Genomic DNA, 16,699 nt, shown 5'->3' with positions numbered 1-16,699 from the left:
CTCCAGTTACACAGTGCAAAAACAAAACTGCAAATATCTGCTGAAACATGAGAGAAAATCCACTTGACAACTCTTAGGAGAGACACCATCTGTATATGTACGGGCATCAGATTTTCTGGGCGGATTTCTTTGTGAAGAATTACTGTATTACCGCTAATGTACAGTCAGGACTCTATTGCATTCTGTGCATTTATGCTGAGTGTATTTCTTAAGCCATCAGGCACGTTTTCTCTGGTGTTTCAATGTGTAAATGGTGTCAACCAGTAGGAATACTGTTCATTTTGTGTGCCATCCAGCACCCAGAGTCAGCAAAAATGTTGTATGTTTTTTAGTACAGACTTTTTGAAAAGTGGGATTTTGTGTTCCTATTTTGATAGAATGGCCCCAAATTAGTGTATTCTGTTTCGTGATATCTGTTAACAGGGACATTTATTTATTGCTGTGTGTATTAAACTTGCTTCCCTGTTGTCTGAAATTAGTTTACTGTGCACAATGTGTTTGAAAAAAATTAAATCGTAAAAGTAACTTTTCATTTCTGTCTTTGCAGACAACAGTATTCTAAAAAACCTGAGATAATAAAGAATGACATAAACTCCCAAACATTTAAGATTTTGGACAGAAAAATGCTTCTGAAATAGAAAACACACACAGACATTCACACAAGTACAACTTGCACACACATGCCCAGAGACAGCGGCTCTGTGTGTGTGTGTGTGTGTGTGTGTGTGTGTGTGTGTGTGTGTGTGTGTTTTGCTATTTACGGAGGAAGACTCTTTTGTCCAAAAGCTTCAATATATAGCAGTCTTTTTTTCATTGTGCCTATCTGCAACTCAATGCCTCCTCTATATGGTGAGTAGCAATACATGTTTTCATATTGATGTTATTCCATCCTGGACTTTCCATTGTTGAAAGAATGACAAAATATAATCAGAATATAGCAACTAAAAAGCAAATGTGATTACACAGAATGAAGTTGCCTATGAATAGGGAAGAAAAGCTAGCCCATAAATTCCTGCCTCCAGCTTACTGTTATATGGCTATCCTGAAGAAAACTTCAAATCTGGTGACATGCCAGCAGAGGTCTACTAGGGTAAGCATCAGTGACCACATCTGTTGGTACAAACATCATCTACTGCCACCAGTATATTCCACAAAATTGGTGGAATTCCTCAAAGCTTTCTAAGGCAAACACAATTGATATACTGTCTTTGGTTTGTGTACATTTTTCAGGATAACAAATCATTCTACATTGACATATTCTTCGCTGCTGGTGTTGAATTTTGGATAGATGCTGAGGGTAAGCAGTCAGCAGGTGTAACTTTAGTCATTCCTTGATATTTTAAAGACTTTGTAGTTCTGTCGATCCTTATCAGAGCAGTCCCAATCTTTCTGCCAGATATTAACCTGCTGGCACCTTAGCTGGAATTTTATTGCAAATTCTGTTTTTTGCTAACAGATGTACCTTGTCCAGCTTGAACTTCTTGAATCAGTACATAGCGCCAAGGTTCCTGGTGACAGTAATATCTATTGGAAATATGCCTAGAATCACAAACAGGGACTCTACTGACATGGTTCCAAATGCACTAGTAAGCTGTGTTAGCACATCCCTTTGTGGCCTCCACAAAATATTCCTATATAGTACATAACATCTGCGAAGATGGTGGTGGCCAAATTATAACCCTGTGGTAGGTCTTAATCATCAACCGTGGCAGTCTTTAGGTGGTCGTTCTTGTTTTTGTTGCTTTTGAGCATCAGTTTAGATGTTTTTGAGGCTGTGTTAGTGATATGTTGTTGGGAGATTAATTTTTTATTTCGATACACTCCTGTATATCTGCACACAACGTACCTAGATGGGGAATTGTCTGGTAACCTTGTAATTGGGTTTCTGTTAGTGGAATGCTGATCTTTCAACAGCATTTACAATATGAATTGAATTTTATTTGATCCTGTCAGATTACATTGTGTATAGTAAATGTATGTGTAATATAGACATGTCAAAGTAGTATCATTCATTATCACTTATTTTTCTACCCCTTTAGCTTACATTTTTACATCATTGACAATGAATAACAATATATACAAATTTATTGGCATAAGTATTCTGCAACACTGTAAAACTTTTTTTCAATGAGATAGTCTTTACGTTTCTTTGGAAAGTCATTGTCAAGTACACTATCTTGCAGGTTTTTAGGCAGACTTCTTAGTAGTCTGATACCAGAGTACTGGGGTCCTTTTTCTAGTATTGCCAGTCGGTGGGGTATGCTCCATACGTCATTCTTCCTTCTTGTATTGTGGGTGTGTGCATCAGCATTTTTAATCCAGTCCTCACTACCTTTTTTTATGTACATTATTGTTTTGAATATATACAACGATGAAAAAGCTAAGATACCTAACTTCTTGAAACAGTTTCTGCACGTTTCAGAGGTATTTCTTCTTAACCTGGTGCTTTTTTTTTTTTGTAATGTGAACACTCATTTTCTCTCTTGTTTGTTTGAGTTTCCCCACACAGTCACTCCATACTGTAAGTATGCTTCAAAAAGTCCATGATACACTGTACACAGAAGGTTCTTGTCTGAGTACTGTGATAGCTGCATCATTAAGAATATGACAGAGCTCAGTTACTTACAGACATTATTAATATGTTTTTCCATTTCAGTTCATTATCCCCAAGAACACCTAAGAATCTGGCAGATTCTACTTCTTTCATCCTTGTTCCATAAACCTCTAAATCCATGTCTACAGCCTTCTCCTTCTTTTTAAACACTGCGTACACACCGTATTTACTCAAATGTAAGCCGCACCTGAGAAATGAGACTCGAAATCAAGGAAAAAAAAAAATTCCCAAATCTAAGCCGCACCTGAAATTTGAGACTCGAAAATCAAGGGGAGAGAAAAGTTTTAGGCAGCACCTCCAAATCGAAACAAAGTTGGTCCATTGTAATGTGAGACACAATTTAGGTCAAATGAATGACGATACAGCTACAGTAGTTTGGTTCAAGTCGTAAGCTTAGCAGTTAAGCTTTACCAGGTAGGCATTGCTATGTGTCAGGTGCTCCATCCGTATTTATAAGGGTACCCTTCCTTTTTCACGTACTTTGTCTGGTTTGAATTGATTGCTTATTTTTCTTTGATCTGATAAGTACCGTTCTCTTTGTTATAGGTGTTTACGTCACTCTAAGCTGAAAATGCGTTACTGTACTGTGTCATGCATTGTTTGTCGCATTCTGATAATGAGTGTTTATGACCTGTTACCGCTCGTGGCATGGCTTTGCTTTTGTGCGCGCTACTGCCAGTTAGAATAAAAAAAAAAAAAAAGAGAGGAATTGTCTCATTAGCGAAACAATGGCAAGAGACTGCTATTTGTTGTTACTTACACTACTGCTTTCTTTGATAATGATCAACAAGAACCAAATAATAGACTGCGTATGACAGATGTTCTGAACGAGATTTTGGCAAAAATTTTTCTCCGTTTGAAAATCTTTGCAGACGCCTCTTTAGTACATTACATTCTGCACAGAAATTAGAGTCATCTTAGATTTAAAAATCTATTCAATTGCCGTGCTTCATTTCTGACTGTATCACTATTAGTCATAAGAATAATACGAATATAAACATGACATGATATATATATTCTTCCGCGTTTACTGTTGTCTCGCTCTAGTTTCGTAGTTTATTAGGCAGACAGGATTTAAATGAAATAGCAGCAAACACGTAGCAGTACATGGCAAAATGTTCATATGCATATTATTCTTATGGTGAAGAGAATACTACATGTGATTCACAATTCATAAAAGTTCCTATTAGCAACCATCTCTTCTCACAGGTAGGAAAAAATTCAGAACGTAGAGTTGGCCATATTGACAAACATCCCAAACAGTCTCACCAGTCGGATTTTCGTAGTCCATTGAAATGCTGCTACATTTGAAGGTGAACAATACGGAATTTGTATTTACTTCATTGGATAATGTATGAAAATGCAGTGGTCGAAACTCGGGGCGGAGAAAAAAACTCCTATTCCACCGTTTTTTAAATTTATTTACTGTCGCAGAGGTTTTGGTGCCAGTATTTATCTGTGTGCCTGCAAAGCATACCTGTGTAGCGCTACGTATATTCGACGGCAGAAGTTAGTTGTGGCGGCACCTGCCAACATTTTTCAGAACTTCCGCTTACTTTGCACTCAATTCTAAGCTGCAAGCGGTTTTTTGGATTACAAAAACTGGAAAAAAAGTGCGGCTTAGATTCGAGTAAATACGATAGTCTTTTTTTTATATTTATAACTAGTTCATTTTCCAACAGCCATTGAGCTGTGATATTTGCAGATATGTATGCTCTTCTTTCAAGCTGTTCCATATTTTGGTCACTATTTAGTATTGTCATGTCATCAGCATACAGTATTTTCTTTTCTTCCTCCTCAACACCTATATCATTAACAAACACATTAAATAACAATGGCCCCATTACTGAACCCTGCGGCACTCCATATTTGATGAGTTTCGTTTCTGATTGGTACGAGTTTCCTAATGATACATACTGCTTGCAGTTACACAAGTATGATTTTATCCATTCACCTGGTTGCCCTCGAATGCCATAGTTGCCTAATTTTTGTTTCAGAATTTCATGCTCAGTGGTGTCAAATGCTTTTGAAAGATCCAGAAACATTGCAGAGACAACCTTTTTTTCATCTAAGGACTGTAAAATGTATTCTGTTTGACTGGCAATTGTATAAAACATTCTCGGTATTCTTGCTGCGTCAGTTCTAGATATAATCTTGAGCTTTCGACGATTACCTCCATCATCATCGTCAGGAGCTGACTGTCTCCACTGCTGCTATGGTAGCCTCTATATAGCCCGAAGACGGCCACTGATTGGTCGGCGATTACGTGCTGCTGTCTCAGACGGTGTCACTGTGTGCGCCGGAGGTGCCACCGCTTCCGTTTGAACGTAAACCTTGGAAGGAACGTCTCTGCTGCTTCTCTGCATCAAGCGCTTGTTTCCACGCACAACTCGGATGGTATCTGCTATTGCGGTTAAAGTTCTTTCGGCTCATTCTTATTTCAACAGCCTTCTTAATAACAGAATCCCAGTACGTGGAGGCATGGGACAGAATTTTAGTTTCATCGAACAATATTTTATGTTTGTTCGTGAGGCTGTGCTCCGCAATTGCCGATTTCTCCAGTTCCCTATTTTTAATATGGCGTTGGTGTTCTGCACAGTGGTCAGAAATGGTACGAATCGTCTGACCTATATAATTGCTTCCACACTCACAGGGTATATTATAAACTCCAGTGACCCTCAGGCGAGATTGTCCTTAACAGGTCGCATCATCTCCTTAATTTTCTTTGGAGGACGAAAAATAGGTCTTATACCATGTCTATGCAGGACTGTTCCTATTTTGCTGGAAATCGCGCCACAAAAAGGAAGAACCGCAATCGGTGTTTCATCCTTTGAGGTTGCAGTATTTTCACGTTTCCTTCTTTTGGAGAACGCTGCCTTTATATCGCGTGCACTATAGCCATTCTTTCGGAACACGTTCTTCATGTGATTAATCTCGGACCTTAAGTGGTCCTCGTCAGAAACAGTTTTGGCTCTATATACCAACATGTTGAAAACGGCTCTCTTCTGAGCAGGATGATGGAGACACTGTGCATTCAGGTATAAATCGGTATGCATCGGCTTACGGTATACAGAGTGGCCAAGACGCCCGTCCGCCTGTCCAAATGACATCTTAGTCATCCTGGATGTGGTATCGCTGTTCACAAAAGTTCCTGTGGAGGACACTTTGAAAATGCTGGTGGATCTTTTTCCTCCTGAAACTATAAAGTTGTTCCGGCATGTGATAACGACCACCTACTTCTTGTATGGTAATAAATTTTATGAAACGACAGACGGTATGGCGATGGGCTCTCCATTGTCTCCATCACTGGCTAACTTTTTTATGGAGAATTTTGAAGAACGTGCATTAAATTCGGCTCCCCTCTGTCCATCCTTATTTTATCGTTACGTTGACGATACATTTATGACCTGGCCACACGGTGCGGAAGTTCTAGAACAATTCATGGAACACATGAACAGCATCGATTCGAACATCCAGTTCACTGTCGAGATGGAGAAGGAAGGGAGATTGCCTTTCTTAGATGTTTTAGTACAACACTCTGTATACCGTAAGCCTATGCATACCGATTTATACCTGAATGCACAGTGTCTCCATCATCCTGCTCAGAAGAGAGCCGTTTTCAACACGTTGGTATATAGAGCCAAAACTTTCTGACGAGGACCACTTAAGGTCCGAGATTAACCACCTGAAGAATGTGTTCTGAAAGAATGGCTATGGTGCACGCAATATAAAGGCAGCGTTCTCCAAAAGACGGAAACGTGAAAATGCTGCAACTTCACAGGATGAAACACCGATTGCGGTTCTTCCTTTTTGTGGCACGATTTCCAGAAAAATAGGAACAGTCCTGCGTAGACGTGGTATAAGACCTATTTTTCGTCCTCCTAAGAAAATTAAGGAGATGATGCGCCCTGTTAAGGACAATCTCGGCCTGAGGGTCCCTGGAGTTTATAATATACCCTGTGAGTGTGGAAGCAATTATATAGGTCAGACGATTCGTACTGTTTCCGACCGCTGTGCAGAACACCAACGCCATATTAAAAATAGGGAACTGAAGAAATCGGCAATTGCGGAGCACAGCCTCACGAACAAACATAAAATATTGTTCGATGAAACTAAAATTCTGTCCCATGCCTCCACGTACTGGGATTCTGTTATTAAGAAGGCTGTTGAAATAAGAATGAGCCGAAAGAACTTTAACCTCGATAGCGGATACCATCTGAGCTGTGCGTGGAAACGAGCGCTTGATGCAGAGAAGCAGCAGAGACGTTCCTTCCAAGGTTTACATTCAAACGGAAGCGGTGGCGCCACCAGCGCACACAGTAACACCGTCTGAGACAGCAGCATGTAATCGCCGACCAATCATAAGCCGTCTTCGGGCTATATAGAGGCTACCATAGCAGCAGTGGAGACAGTCAGCTCCTGACGATGACGATGACGATGGAGGTAATCGTCGAAAGTTCGAGATTTTATCTGGAACTGACGCGGCAAGAATACCGAGAATGTTTTATACATAAGTGCCGCCGCGAAAAACTTCGTTCCCATAGACTGGCAGTTGCTGATTCTGTAGATGTAGCCTTTCTGAAACCATGTTTTGCGGGTATGAGAATGTTATGTTCGTCAATCAACTAATCTGGTATACATAAGCATTTCTAGGATTCTCGAGAAACCTGATATAAGTGAAACTGGTCTGTAGTTGTTGGGTTCATCCTTATCCCCTTTCTTGACGCTGGCACCACCTTCGTTATTATCTGTTTTTCTGGAAAAATTCCATCCCTGATAGAACAGTTTGCTATGTTCGGCAGTGATGTTATTATCTGCTCACTTACCAGCTTTATTACATGATTTAATATTTCATCATCACCAGCTGATTTCTTGGACTTCAGTTTCAGTATAGTTTTCCGTAGTTCATCTTCCGTGACTGGTCTTAAGAGCATAGTACTGCATGAACTTTTTGGTACCTTAATACTCTTCTGTTTTTGACTATTTCTTTCCAAGTTTAAGTTTTCTGCTACACTGATATAGTTATTATTCAGTATGTTTGCTATTTCCATACCATCTGTGACCACTGTGTTGTCTATTTTAATTGACCTAATAACTTCTTCTTTGTTTAACCCATCCTTTTCCTTTCTTTCAGCATTAATTGCAGTCCAAGCTGCCTTTGACTTGTTTTTTGAGTTCATTATGGTGGTGTCAATTGCTCTTGCTTTTGCTTCTCTTATTGTTTTTCTAAACTTCTTTTTTTAACATTTTATAGTTTTCAGCTTTGCCCATCCGTTTCGGATCCTGCAGCTTCCTTCACTGTTCTAGTATTTCACTGGTAATCCACTGTGTTTGATCTTGCAGCCTTTCTTGTCTCTTTACTTTGGGAAATACTACATTAAAATGGTATTTAATTGTTGAAATAAATGCATCATATTTTTCATTTACACTCTGGGCCTGTAGGGTTTCATTGCAGGTTTCCTTACTTAACATTGTTCTAAAGATGTTGATATTTTGTTCACCGATGATCCTAATTTCTTTGGTTGTTCAGTTTGGTTCTGATACTATGTCATTACTTCTGCAAAAGCTGATCAGTTGTCCATGATGATCAGATATTTCTGTCTGAACTACATGTGACTCAGAGTTTGATAATTTAGTAATTATCTTGTCAATAACTGTCTCACTTTGTGAAGTCACTCTTGTTGGTGCAGTTATTGTTACTTTCATGTTATCCTGTATTAACAATTATTCAAAATCCTGTCTTATTTTTGTGTCTTTTCCCATGTCAATGTTGAAGTCTCCACATATAATAAGGTTTCTCTTCATATTCATTCTCAATAAGCTAGCAATTTTTTTTCAGGAAGATGCTAATATTGCCACATGGTGATCTGTACACACAAAACACTCTAAAATCCTCTGTCACTATACTAGTAACTTCAAAGTCTTTTTCTCTAGCTATGGGGAATGTAGCAGCTTCACTGTTTACATTCTTTAGGAGAGTAACTGTTTATACAAACGCCACCACCCGTATATTTAGATCTGCAGAAGTAACTAGTGTTCACTCTGTACCATTCCTTCATTTGATTAAAAACAGTAGTTGCCCTCACCTCCATAGCTGCATTGTGGTCAACTGAAACCATTACCAGAAAGTGTTCTATTTGGTGAGTTCAGTCCTTTCCATGATCATGAGTAGTGTTTTGATGCACGTGTCCCAAAAAACAAGGCTTGGAACCAAATTTCATGGGTATCCCTTGGAAATATGTTTCATTACAGTATGATTTCATGCATTATATTGTACTAATCTCTCCTGACAGTGATCTCTGATGCTAAGGTAGACTGTGCTGGAAATCCCGAGGTATTTTAAGAGTAGAAACATTCTAGATCATAATAGGTTGTCAAAGGTGCCTGCAGTGTTAATCAGTATTGCAGCTGCATATTTGCAGGCCAAATGACTAAGCAGAGTCCATATATCCCTGCAATTGGTCCCACAGAATATAACATGTTGATGAGGCCAATAGGCCTGTAAGACTTACAATTCACATGAGCTCCATACTTGGATGACTACTCTTTTTCCAATAATCTGTAGCTCTTCAGAATCTTTGATAATGTTGATGGTTCTGTAAAAAAGTTGGTAACTTGTGATATATCACAGAAGACTGGGTTGAGTATCATTACCTGGGGCCTTCCTTGGCTTAAGATTTGCCAAGCTGTAAAGGCTACTTTCTTGTCATATAAGACTACAACTGAATATTATATCCCTCAGCAGACACTGTTTTTTGATAGAAGCATCTTAGAATGCTTGTCCTTCTTCTTTGGTACATTAATCTCTTGGTAGTCTATGCATCCTACCACTGCTGAGTGGGAAAGGCAGCTACAGTTTGCCTTATTCCTTCTGAGTCAGCTTGTTTTAGATTGAACTTCTGTGGGAAGTTCCTCATATGTGGAGTTCTTTCTTTTTCTGGATGTTTCTATAAAAATAGCATTATGGTCCCTGGATGTCAAATAATCCAGTTGCATAGTTTTGTAAATGTCTATCTTTGGCAAAAGGGATGCTGATGTTACTGCATCCATCACCTGCCATATATGGGTTTACCTTGGTTTGTATAAGTCACTCCCCTGTTGTCTGTGCGTGAATTGTGGCAAAGGATTGAGTATGTGCAATATCAGCCATTATTATCAGGTTTGGCACTCTGGAATAAATGACCATGTCTCTAATCTTTCCTGCACGTATCTGGATGTCGTGGTAATACGGGTGTAAATACTGTCAGTTTTTTGTTTACTCACTGAATATTGACTGTCACCATGCCCTGTGAGTGGAGTTGAATAATTTTTGTGGCAATGTATGATTTGCTCGGTATTATGATCACTGACTTTGGATTGATGTGTCCGAGAATTACTTCAGTTTGTTTGTGAACTGAGGAATCTGACCATACGTAGCTTGTGGCTGTTACAGCCAAATAAATCCTAGTCACAGCTCTTCCACCACTTTTTGAAAATCCGTCATCACCAGAGTGCTCCTCAAGGCGTTCAGGTGCAGAAGCCTAATTGCTAAAGACTCCCGGTGTAAATGAAACACTTCAGTGTCTACTGTGAGTAGTCCATGTAGTCTCTTCCATGATCTCTTACTAAGTGCTTGCATAGTTTTTGCAGGTCAAGAACCTCATTATGAAGAAAACAGGCTTGCTTCAGAAGACCACAGAGTTCGTTCAGTGTTGGTAGGTAAATTATTTGAGCTTGTAATCATTATCAAATTGTTCCATTGTGGGGTATGTAATTTATTGCCCATCAAACACACCCAATCTAACTACCGATCTTCCTGTTGGCTGAAAAGATAGGTACAATTTCTAATGAAGAATTAATGTAAATATGGGCCTACATAAAGGAACTTCAGATATTATAAGTAGTAGTATATGCATTATTATAACTGAAATTCAATGTTTCATGCAATATAATCACAGCAACTACACAATTTTTTAAAAAATCAATGAAATGTCTGTTGCTTTTGTCTGCATTGGTATTCTGTTATGGTTAAGCATTCAGTTAACATCGTCGGACAGTTTGTGTGCTGCGAAGACGTATCTGCAAATCAGACGAATCATGTATATTACTTGATGTTTTGAAGAGACATGCTGTGACTAACTTTCCAGCTCTGGTTCATTTTCAAAGCCATAATTTTCTGCATTATCTTCTATTATATCATCTGTGTCCAGCATATGAGACGTCCTAACATTGTTATTAAAAAAGCAAAGTTTTGAAAGTAGACGTTGTTGTGGACTGCCTACCAGTCTTTTGTCATCAAGAATATTAAAATTGGCATCCCCCTCCCCCTCCCCCTCCTCCTCCAATGTGTATGTTGTTAACTACAGCTCACCATTTCCCTTGTCTTATGTGATAAGTGGCCTGACACCTGCTGATAAACTTTAGTGAGCCTTCTGTCGTTCACAGAAATGCACAGTTGGAGGAGAAGCACTCTCTCTCATGTCGGCAAGGATCATTTTGAACAGGAGCATCTTAATGATGTTTATTGTAGACCTTGTACAGTAGAACCTCAATTATCCAACCTTTGATTAACTGAATCCTCAGATTATAAGCCCCCCCGACTCCTAGTGACTTCAATAATCCAACTGATGGACCAGGGCTTTAATTAAAATGATGTTACAAGAGTAAATCTGTGAGTGCTTTGTTAGAGAAAATAGAAGAGTGTTGTGATTATTTTGATGAAAAGTCTCAACACAAAAGATGTAATTTACACAGTTTCTCAAGTTTGGAAGAACTTAGGAAAATCACTCTACAGAAATCACGGAAAAAGGTTTATCCTAGCCTGAACCAAGTGTATGAACTTCCAAAACCTAATGAGTCAGACAATGCAGATTTAGCAACGGATTTGCAAACACTTCAAAAAGATATCCAGTCTGTTGATGTAGAGGAATGGCTAGCAGAAGGTAACATTGCTGCTCTACCAGTGAATAATTTTGCAACAGTATAGTGCTGACCAAGAGGAGTCAGATGATGAAGAAAAGGAGGAAGACAAAAAGATCAGTCACTCTAAAGCAAAGGATGCGTATTGAGACTGCTGTCAAATATTTGGAACAGCCAACTTCTACACCTACGCACATATTGTCGGGAAAGAAGTGGCATGATGCAGCTGCAAAGTCAAGGTTTAAGAAAAAGAAACAAAAACCATTTTACACTTTTAAAATACATTTTCATATCTACAATTTTTGGTTTTCCTATTTTTTTAATTAGAAATATAATTTTTTGTCAAGGTTCTACTGCACTTATCTTCAGGGGTAATAGACTTGCTTTTGAATATGTGTGAGTCAACACTGTACTGTGCTAACCTGCTGTTAAATGTTACTACTTGCATAAATATTTCTGACAGAATTCTGTAATATCATTTTATTTGTTTAGGCATGTGTAATGAAATTGCCAGTGAGGCAACTCAGTGTCCCATATAAGATGCACGGAATGAGAAGGGAGGTATTCTTGTGTGAGCTGTAATACAAGAAGCTCGAGACTAATGATGCCCATCCAGCGAAATTCCAATGAAACAAACATGTGCAAAAAATCAAAACAGTGCCATTGCACTGTATGTGGTACATGCAGATCCACACACCAGTAGAAAATGATTCTCAGACAATTTGAAGTCTTACACAGTATGGTGCATCACATTTTAAGAGACTCAGAAATGCACCAAAAGCTTTCAGTGGAGGACAAGGGTAATTGGCTTATTTTTTGTAAGTGCCAATTAAGTCATCTTATCAACTGTTTAAACACACACACACACACACACACACACACACACACACACACACACACAGTGTTCACAGATTAGCCAATGTTTTGCAGTACATATATGTCAAATTGTACTGCAAAGCACTGCTGGTCCTCCGTGAAGTCTTACTGGCTGCATGAGTTAGGTCGTTAGTCAGTTGGTTGTGTGTTACATTGATCAGTCGCACGGTACGCTAGCCGTTATGATGTGGAACGTGTGAAGTGCACAAGAAATACACATATAAAACAAGACAAGATATTTACCCCATTTCCTTAAATGGCACAAAATGCATATGCTATATTTATAGATTTATTTATTCTTATTCAAGAATTCATCTCTGGTATGGAAGTAGTTGTCAAGGAGATAAGATTTCAGTTTATTTTTGAAGCTATTACTGCTGTCTGTCAGACATTTTATTTCATTTGGTAATTTGTCAAAAAATTTTATAGTAGCATATTTTACTCCTTTCTGTGCCAAAGATAGGTTGAGTAAATGATAGTGTAAGTCTTTCTTTTTCTGGTATTATAATCATGAATGTCACTGTTGTTTTTAAACTGGTCCATGTTGTTGAGAACAAATTCATTAGTGAGTAAATGTACTGTGAGGCTGTTGTAAGAATTCCCAATCTTTTAAAAATATGCCTACAAGACATGTGACTATGAACCCCACACATTATACTAACCACTTTCTTTTTGACCAGTGAATACTTTATGTTTAAATATTGAGTTACCCCAAAATTGTATTCCATATGAAATCAGAGAGTGAAAGTATGCAATGTATGTTAGCTTACTACTTTCTGTATCCTCAAAATTGGCAATTATTCTGATTGCAAAACTTGCTGAACCTAGTCGCTTTAGAAGATCCAAAATATTAATTTTCCAATTATGTATGTACACCCAAAAACTTAGTATGCTCTACCCTGTCTACTGACTTCTGTTGATGTGTTATATTTATTGAAGGAACTGTACTTTTTGCAGCAGAAAATTGGATGTACTGTGTTTTTTCAAAGTTTAGAGCAAGCCCATTTGCAGAAAACCAGTTAATGACTTTTCCAAAGACCTTATTTGTATCATTTTCAATCGGAGTTTTTTTTTACTGGGTTAATAATGATGCTTGTATAATCAGCAAACAGTGTAAGTTCAGCTTCCTGTTTCAGATAGGAAGGGAGATCGTTCACACATATCAAGAACAGAAGGGGACTCACGATTGAACCCTGTGGAACACCTAATGTAATTTCACCCCAGTTAGATGAAGCGGCAAACTTATTTAAATCATTTGACCCATATAAGGAAACTTTTTGCTTCCTGTTCTGTAGGTATGACTTAACCATTCATATGCTATTCCATTTATACCATAGAATTGTAATTTCTGTAACATAATGTCATGGTTCACACAATCAAATGCTTTGGACAAGTCACAGAAGATTCCTATTGGTGACATTTTACTATTTAAGACTCGATTATGTGTACAGTGAAATTGTATGTTGCTGTCTCAGTGGAACAGCAGTTTTTAAATCCAAACTGTGATTTACTAAGTATCCCATTACTGTTGAGATGGCTAACCACTCTTGAGTACATTACTTTCTTGAAGATTTTTGAAAATGCTGTAAGCAAGGATACTGGGGACCTGTACACTGTTGCTAATATCAGTACTACATTATCTAACTGAAGTTCACATGCACGTACCTCAAAGTGCTGATCAAGACAAAATTTGCTTACTTCTACAGTTTTGCATTTATACCCTTGTTTTATGAAAATGGCAACTCCTCCTTTATCCATCCTAGATCTACAAGTGTAAGATGCTAAATTATACCCACTTATACTGACACTATCCATACCTACAGTTACATGGTGTTCAGACAGAGTATATCAATCTCATTCGTATCATCTAAACACACTAATAGCTCATCTACTTTATTGTTTATTCCCCTGATATTTTGTTTAAGTAAGTTGATACTGCCCTTAGCTTTACCCCTGTTTACTGTACATGAAGTTTCTTTTATTCTATTTATCTTGATTGTCATCTGTCTGGACTTTGGCTTTAACCTAAAAAGCCTGTCTGCCTGGACCCATTAACCACAGGGGTCACCCCTTGTGTGACTGTGGACCTCCTTACAGTTTCTGCTAATAGAGAAGCTAACTTATTTTTCCCCATCCTATTCGGGTGCAGGCCATGTGTAGTGGATCCCTACCTACCAATAGCATTTACTGGAACAACACTTGTGTGAGATTTTGCCGGTGTCTGGAGCATCCTGTTCAGCTCGGTGTTAACATGCCTTACAGCAGTGTTTACCCAGGGCTGATCATGGCACTGAAAGACCTCCACAAACCCCACATATGTGTGTTCAGTTTCTGCTCCTATTTTATCCAGGTCACTCCTAATACTTTTATCTTGGATTCATAGCCAGGCTGTTTCCTGCTCCTTCAACTATAATTACCTGATCTTCCTTCTCAAAATCCCTGCATTGCTGACCTAAGTTTTCTGTCACCTGTCTAAGGCTATCACTTAGTTTCACGAAACTTCTGACCTGTTACCCTGCACCTAATTTCTCCCGAAGCTGCTAGCCCACACCCTTCCCATGACTGCTGCCTATAAGCAGAATTCTTCTTTTCCTATTCTGTCTTTTTTCTTTAAACTAATATTCTGCTTCAACCTACTTTGAACTACATCTGGAAGATAATCAACGATTTTTGAAGAAACATAGTCTTTATTGCTCAAAAGCTTGCCACATGAATAATATATGGTCCTTGCCATCATTCACCTTGTGTATGCCTGTTTAAGGCATTAAATATTTTAACTACAGCAATCTCTTCTGTCATGAAATTTATTGCAAATAACCTGTTGAGAGTTCAGAATGAACAATGACATGTATAATTATAATACTAGAACAAATTAGCTTCATTACTCTTCATGGCAACTGACTTTTGCTCATAAGAGTGATAAATAATGCTGCTTTCAAAATCTGTAATCACTTAACCAATGGTATTAAATACCTGAGAGATAGCAAAACTAAAATTAAAAACAATCTGAAAAGCTCCCTCTGGATGATTCCTTCTATTTCCTGTCTGTGAAAAAGTCAGAGCTTGTGTTCCATCTCAAATGAACTCAGTGTCGAGGGGTCATTGAACCCTATTCTTCCATCCTTCTCTTTATCATGTGTGATGGTTTATTTTTACAAACATAACATAATAATCTGTAGTCACAATTGTTTGCCTTAACTGGCTCAGATATCATTTTGTAGTACTTTCATTACCCAGTTAGCGAGCTCTTGTTTCTAAGATTTTAAGTTGTGCCCACTGGATCAGAGATTGTGTAAGAAAAACTCCTGATTTTTCATTTTGTCATACATGTCATCCATCATAATGTTGCTAAGGCTTTACGTGTAACTTGATAAACACTGTATGTATTCCAACTTGTTCAAATTGCAAAGAGGCTTCTAATAATGAATATGTCTATCAACTGAAGCTGTTGGCTTGATCACAAAGGCTTATAGAAGAGGCTTGGCTAATGTGTAACTCTCTAACATCTGTACACTGCTGTATTGTGTTAGTAGTATTTTTTGTCTTAGTTTCAAGAGGAAGAGTTGCAGAAATTTCACTAATATTTGAGATAGTAGTCCTTCAAAACATCATAACAAGTGATGGAAATAGTTGAGAGCTTAATATAAGCTATTTACCATATTTACTCGAATCTAAGCTGGTTTGCAGGCACAAAGATAAATACTGGCACCAAAACCTCTGTATCAGATTTTTTAATCTAAGATGACTCTAATTTCTGTGCAGAATGTAATGTACTAAAGAGGCATCTGCAAAGGTTTTCAAACGGAGAAAAATTTTCGCTAAATTCTCGTTCAGAACATTTTCTATCATACGCAGTCTATTATTTGGTTCTTGTTGTTCATTATCAAAGAAAGCAGTAGTGTAAGTAACAACAAATAGCAGTCTCTTGCCATTGTTTTGCTAATGAGACAATTCCTCTCTTTTTTTTATTGTAACTGGCGGTAGCGCGCACAAAAGCAAGCCATGCCGCGAGCGGTGACAGGTCGTAAACACTCATTATCAGAATGCGACAAACAATGCATGACACAGTACAGTAATGCATTTTCAGCATAGAGTGACATTAACACCTATAACATGGAGAATGGCACTTATCAGATCAAAGAAAAATAAGCAATCGATTCAAACCAGACGAAGCACGTGAAAAAGGAAGGGTACCCGTATAAATACGGACGGAGCACCTGACGCATAGCAGTGGCTACCTGGTAAAGCTTAACTGCTAAGCTTACGACTCGAACCAAACTACTGTAGCTGTATCGTCATTCATTTGACCTA

At 38.2% G+C, this 16,699-nt stretch overlaps 1 protein-coding gene across 5 annotated transcripts in view; it reads left to right on the top strand.

Annotated features, from left to right (window-relative positions):
* Window positions 1-16,699, top strand: part of LOC124554746 (protein ST7 homolog) — a 176,783-nt gene that overhangs the window by 137,674 nt on the left and 22,410 nt on the right. The window contains exon 10 of one of the 5 annotated variants that reach the window (XM_047128394.1): window positions 13,529-13,585. The exons of the other annotated variants lie outside the window; for them this stretch is intronic. Within the exon in view, the coding sequence (XP_046984350.1) occupies window positions 13,529-13,578 (50 nt within the window). The 3' untranslated portion in view covers window positions 13,579-13,585. Of the gene's footprint in view, window positions 1-13,528; window positions 13,586-16,699 lie in introns of those variants that run through there. 5 annotated transcript variants of the gene reach the window in all.

This window comes from Schistocerca americana, chromosome X, assembly GCF_021461395.2.
Source record: "Schistocerca americana isolate TAMUIC-IGC-003095 chromosome X, iqSchAmer2.1, whole genome shotgun sequence".
Classification (NCBI taxonomy): domain Eukaryota; kingdom Metazoa; phylum Arthropoda; class Insecta; order Orthoptera; family Acrididae; genus Schistocerca; species Schistocerca americana.
This window is presented reverse-complemented; position numbering and strand designations above follow the sequence as displayed.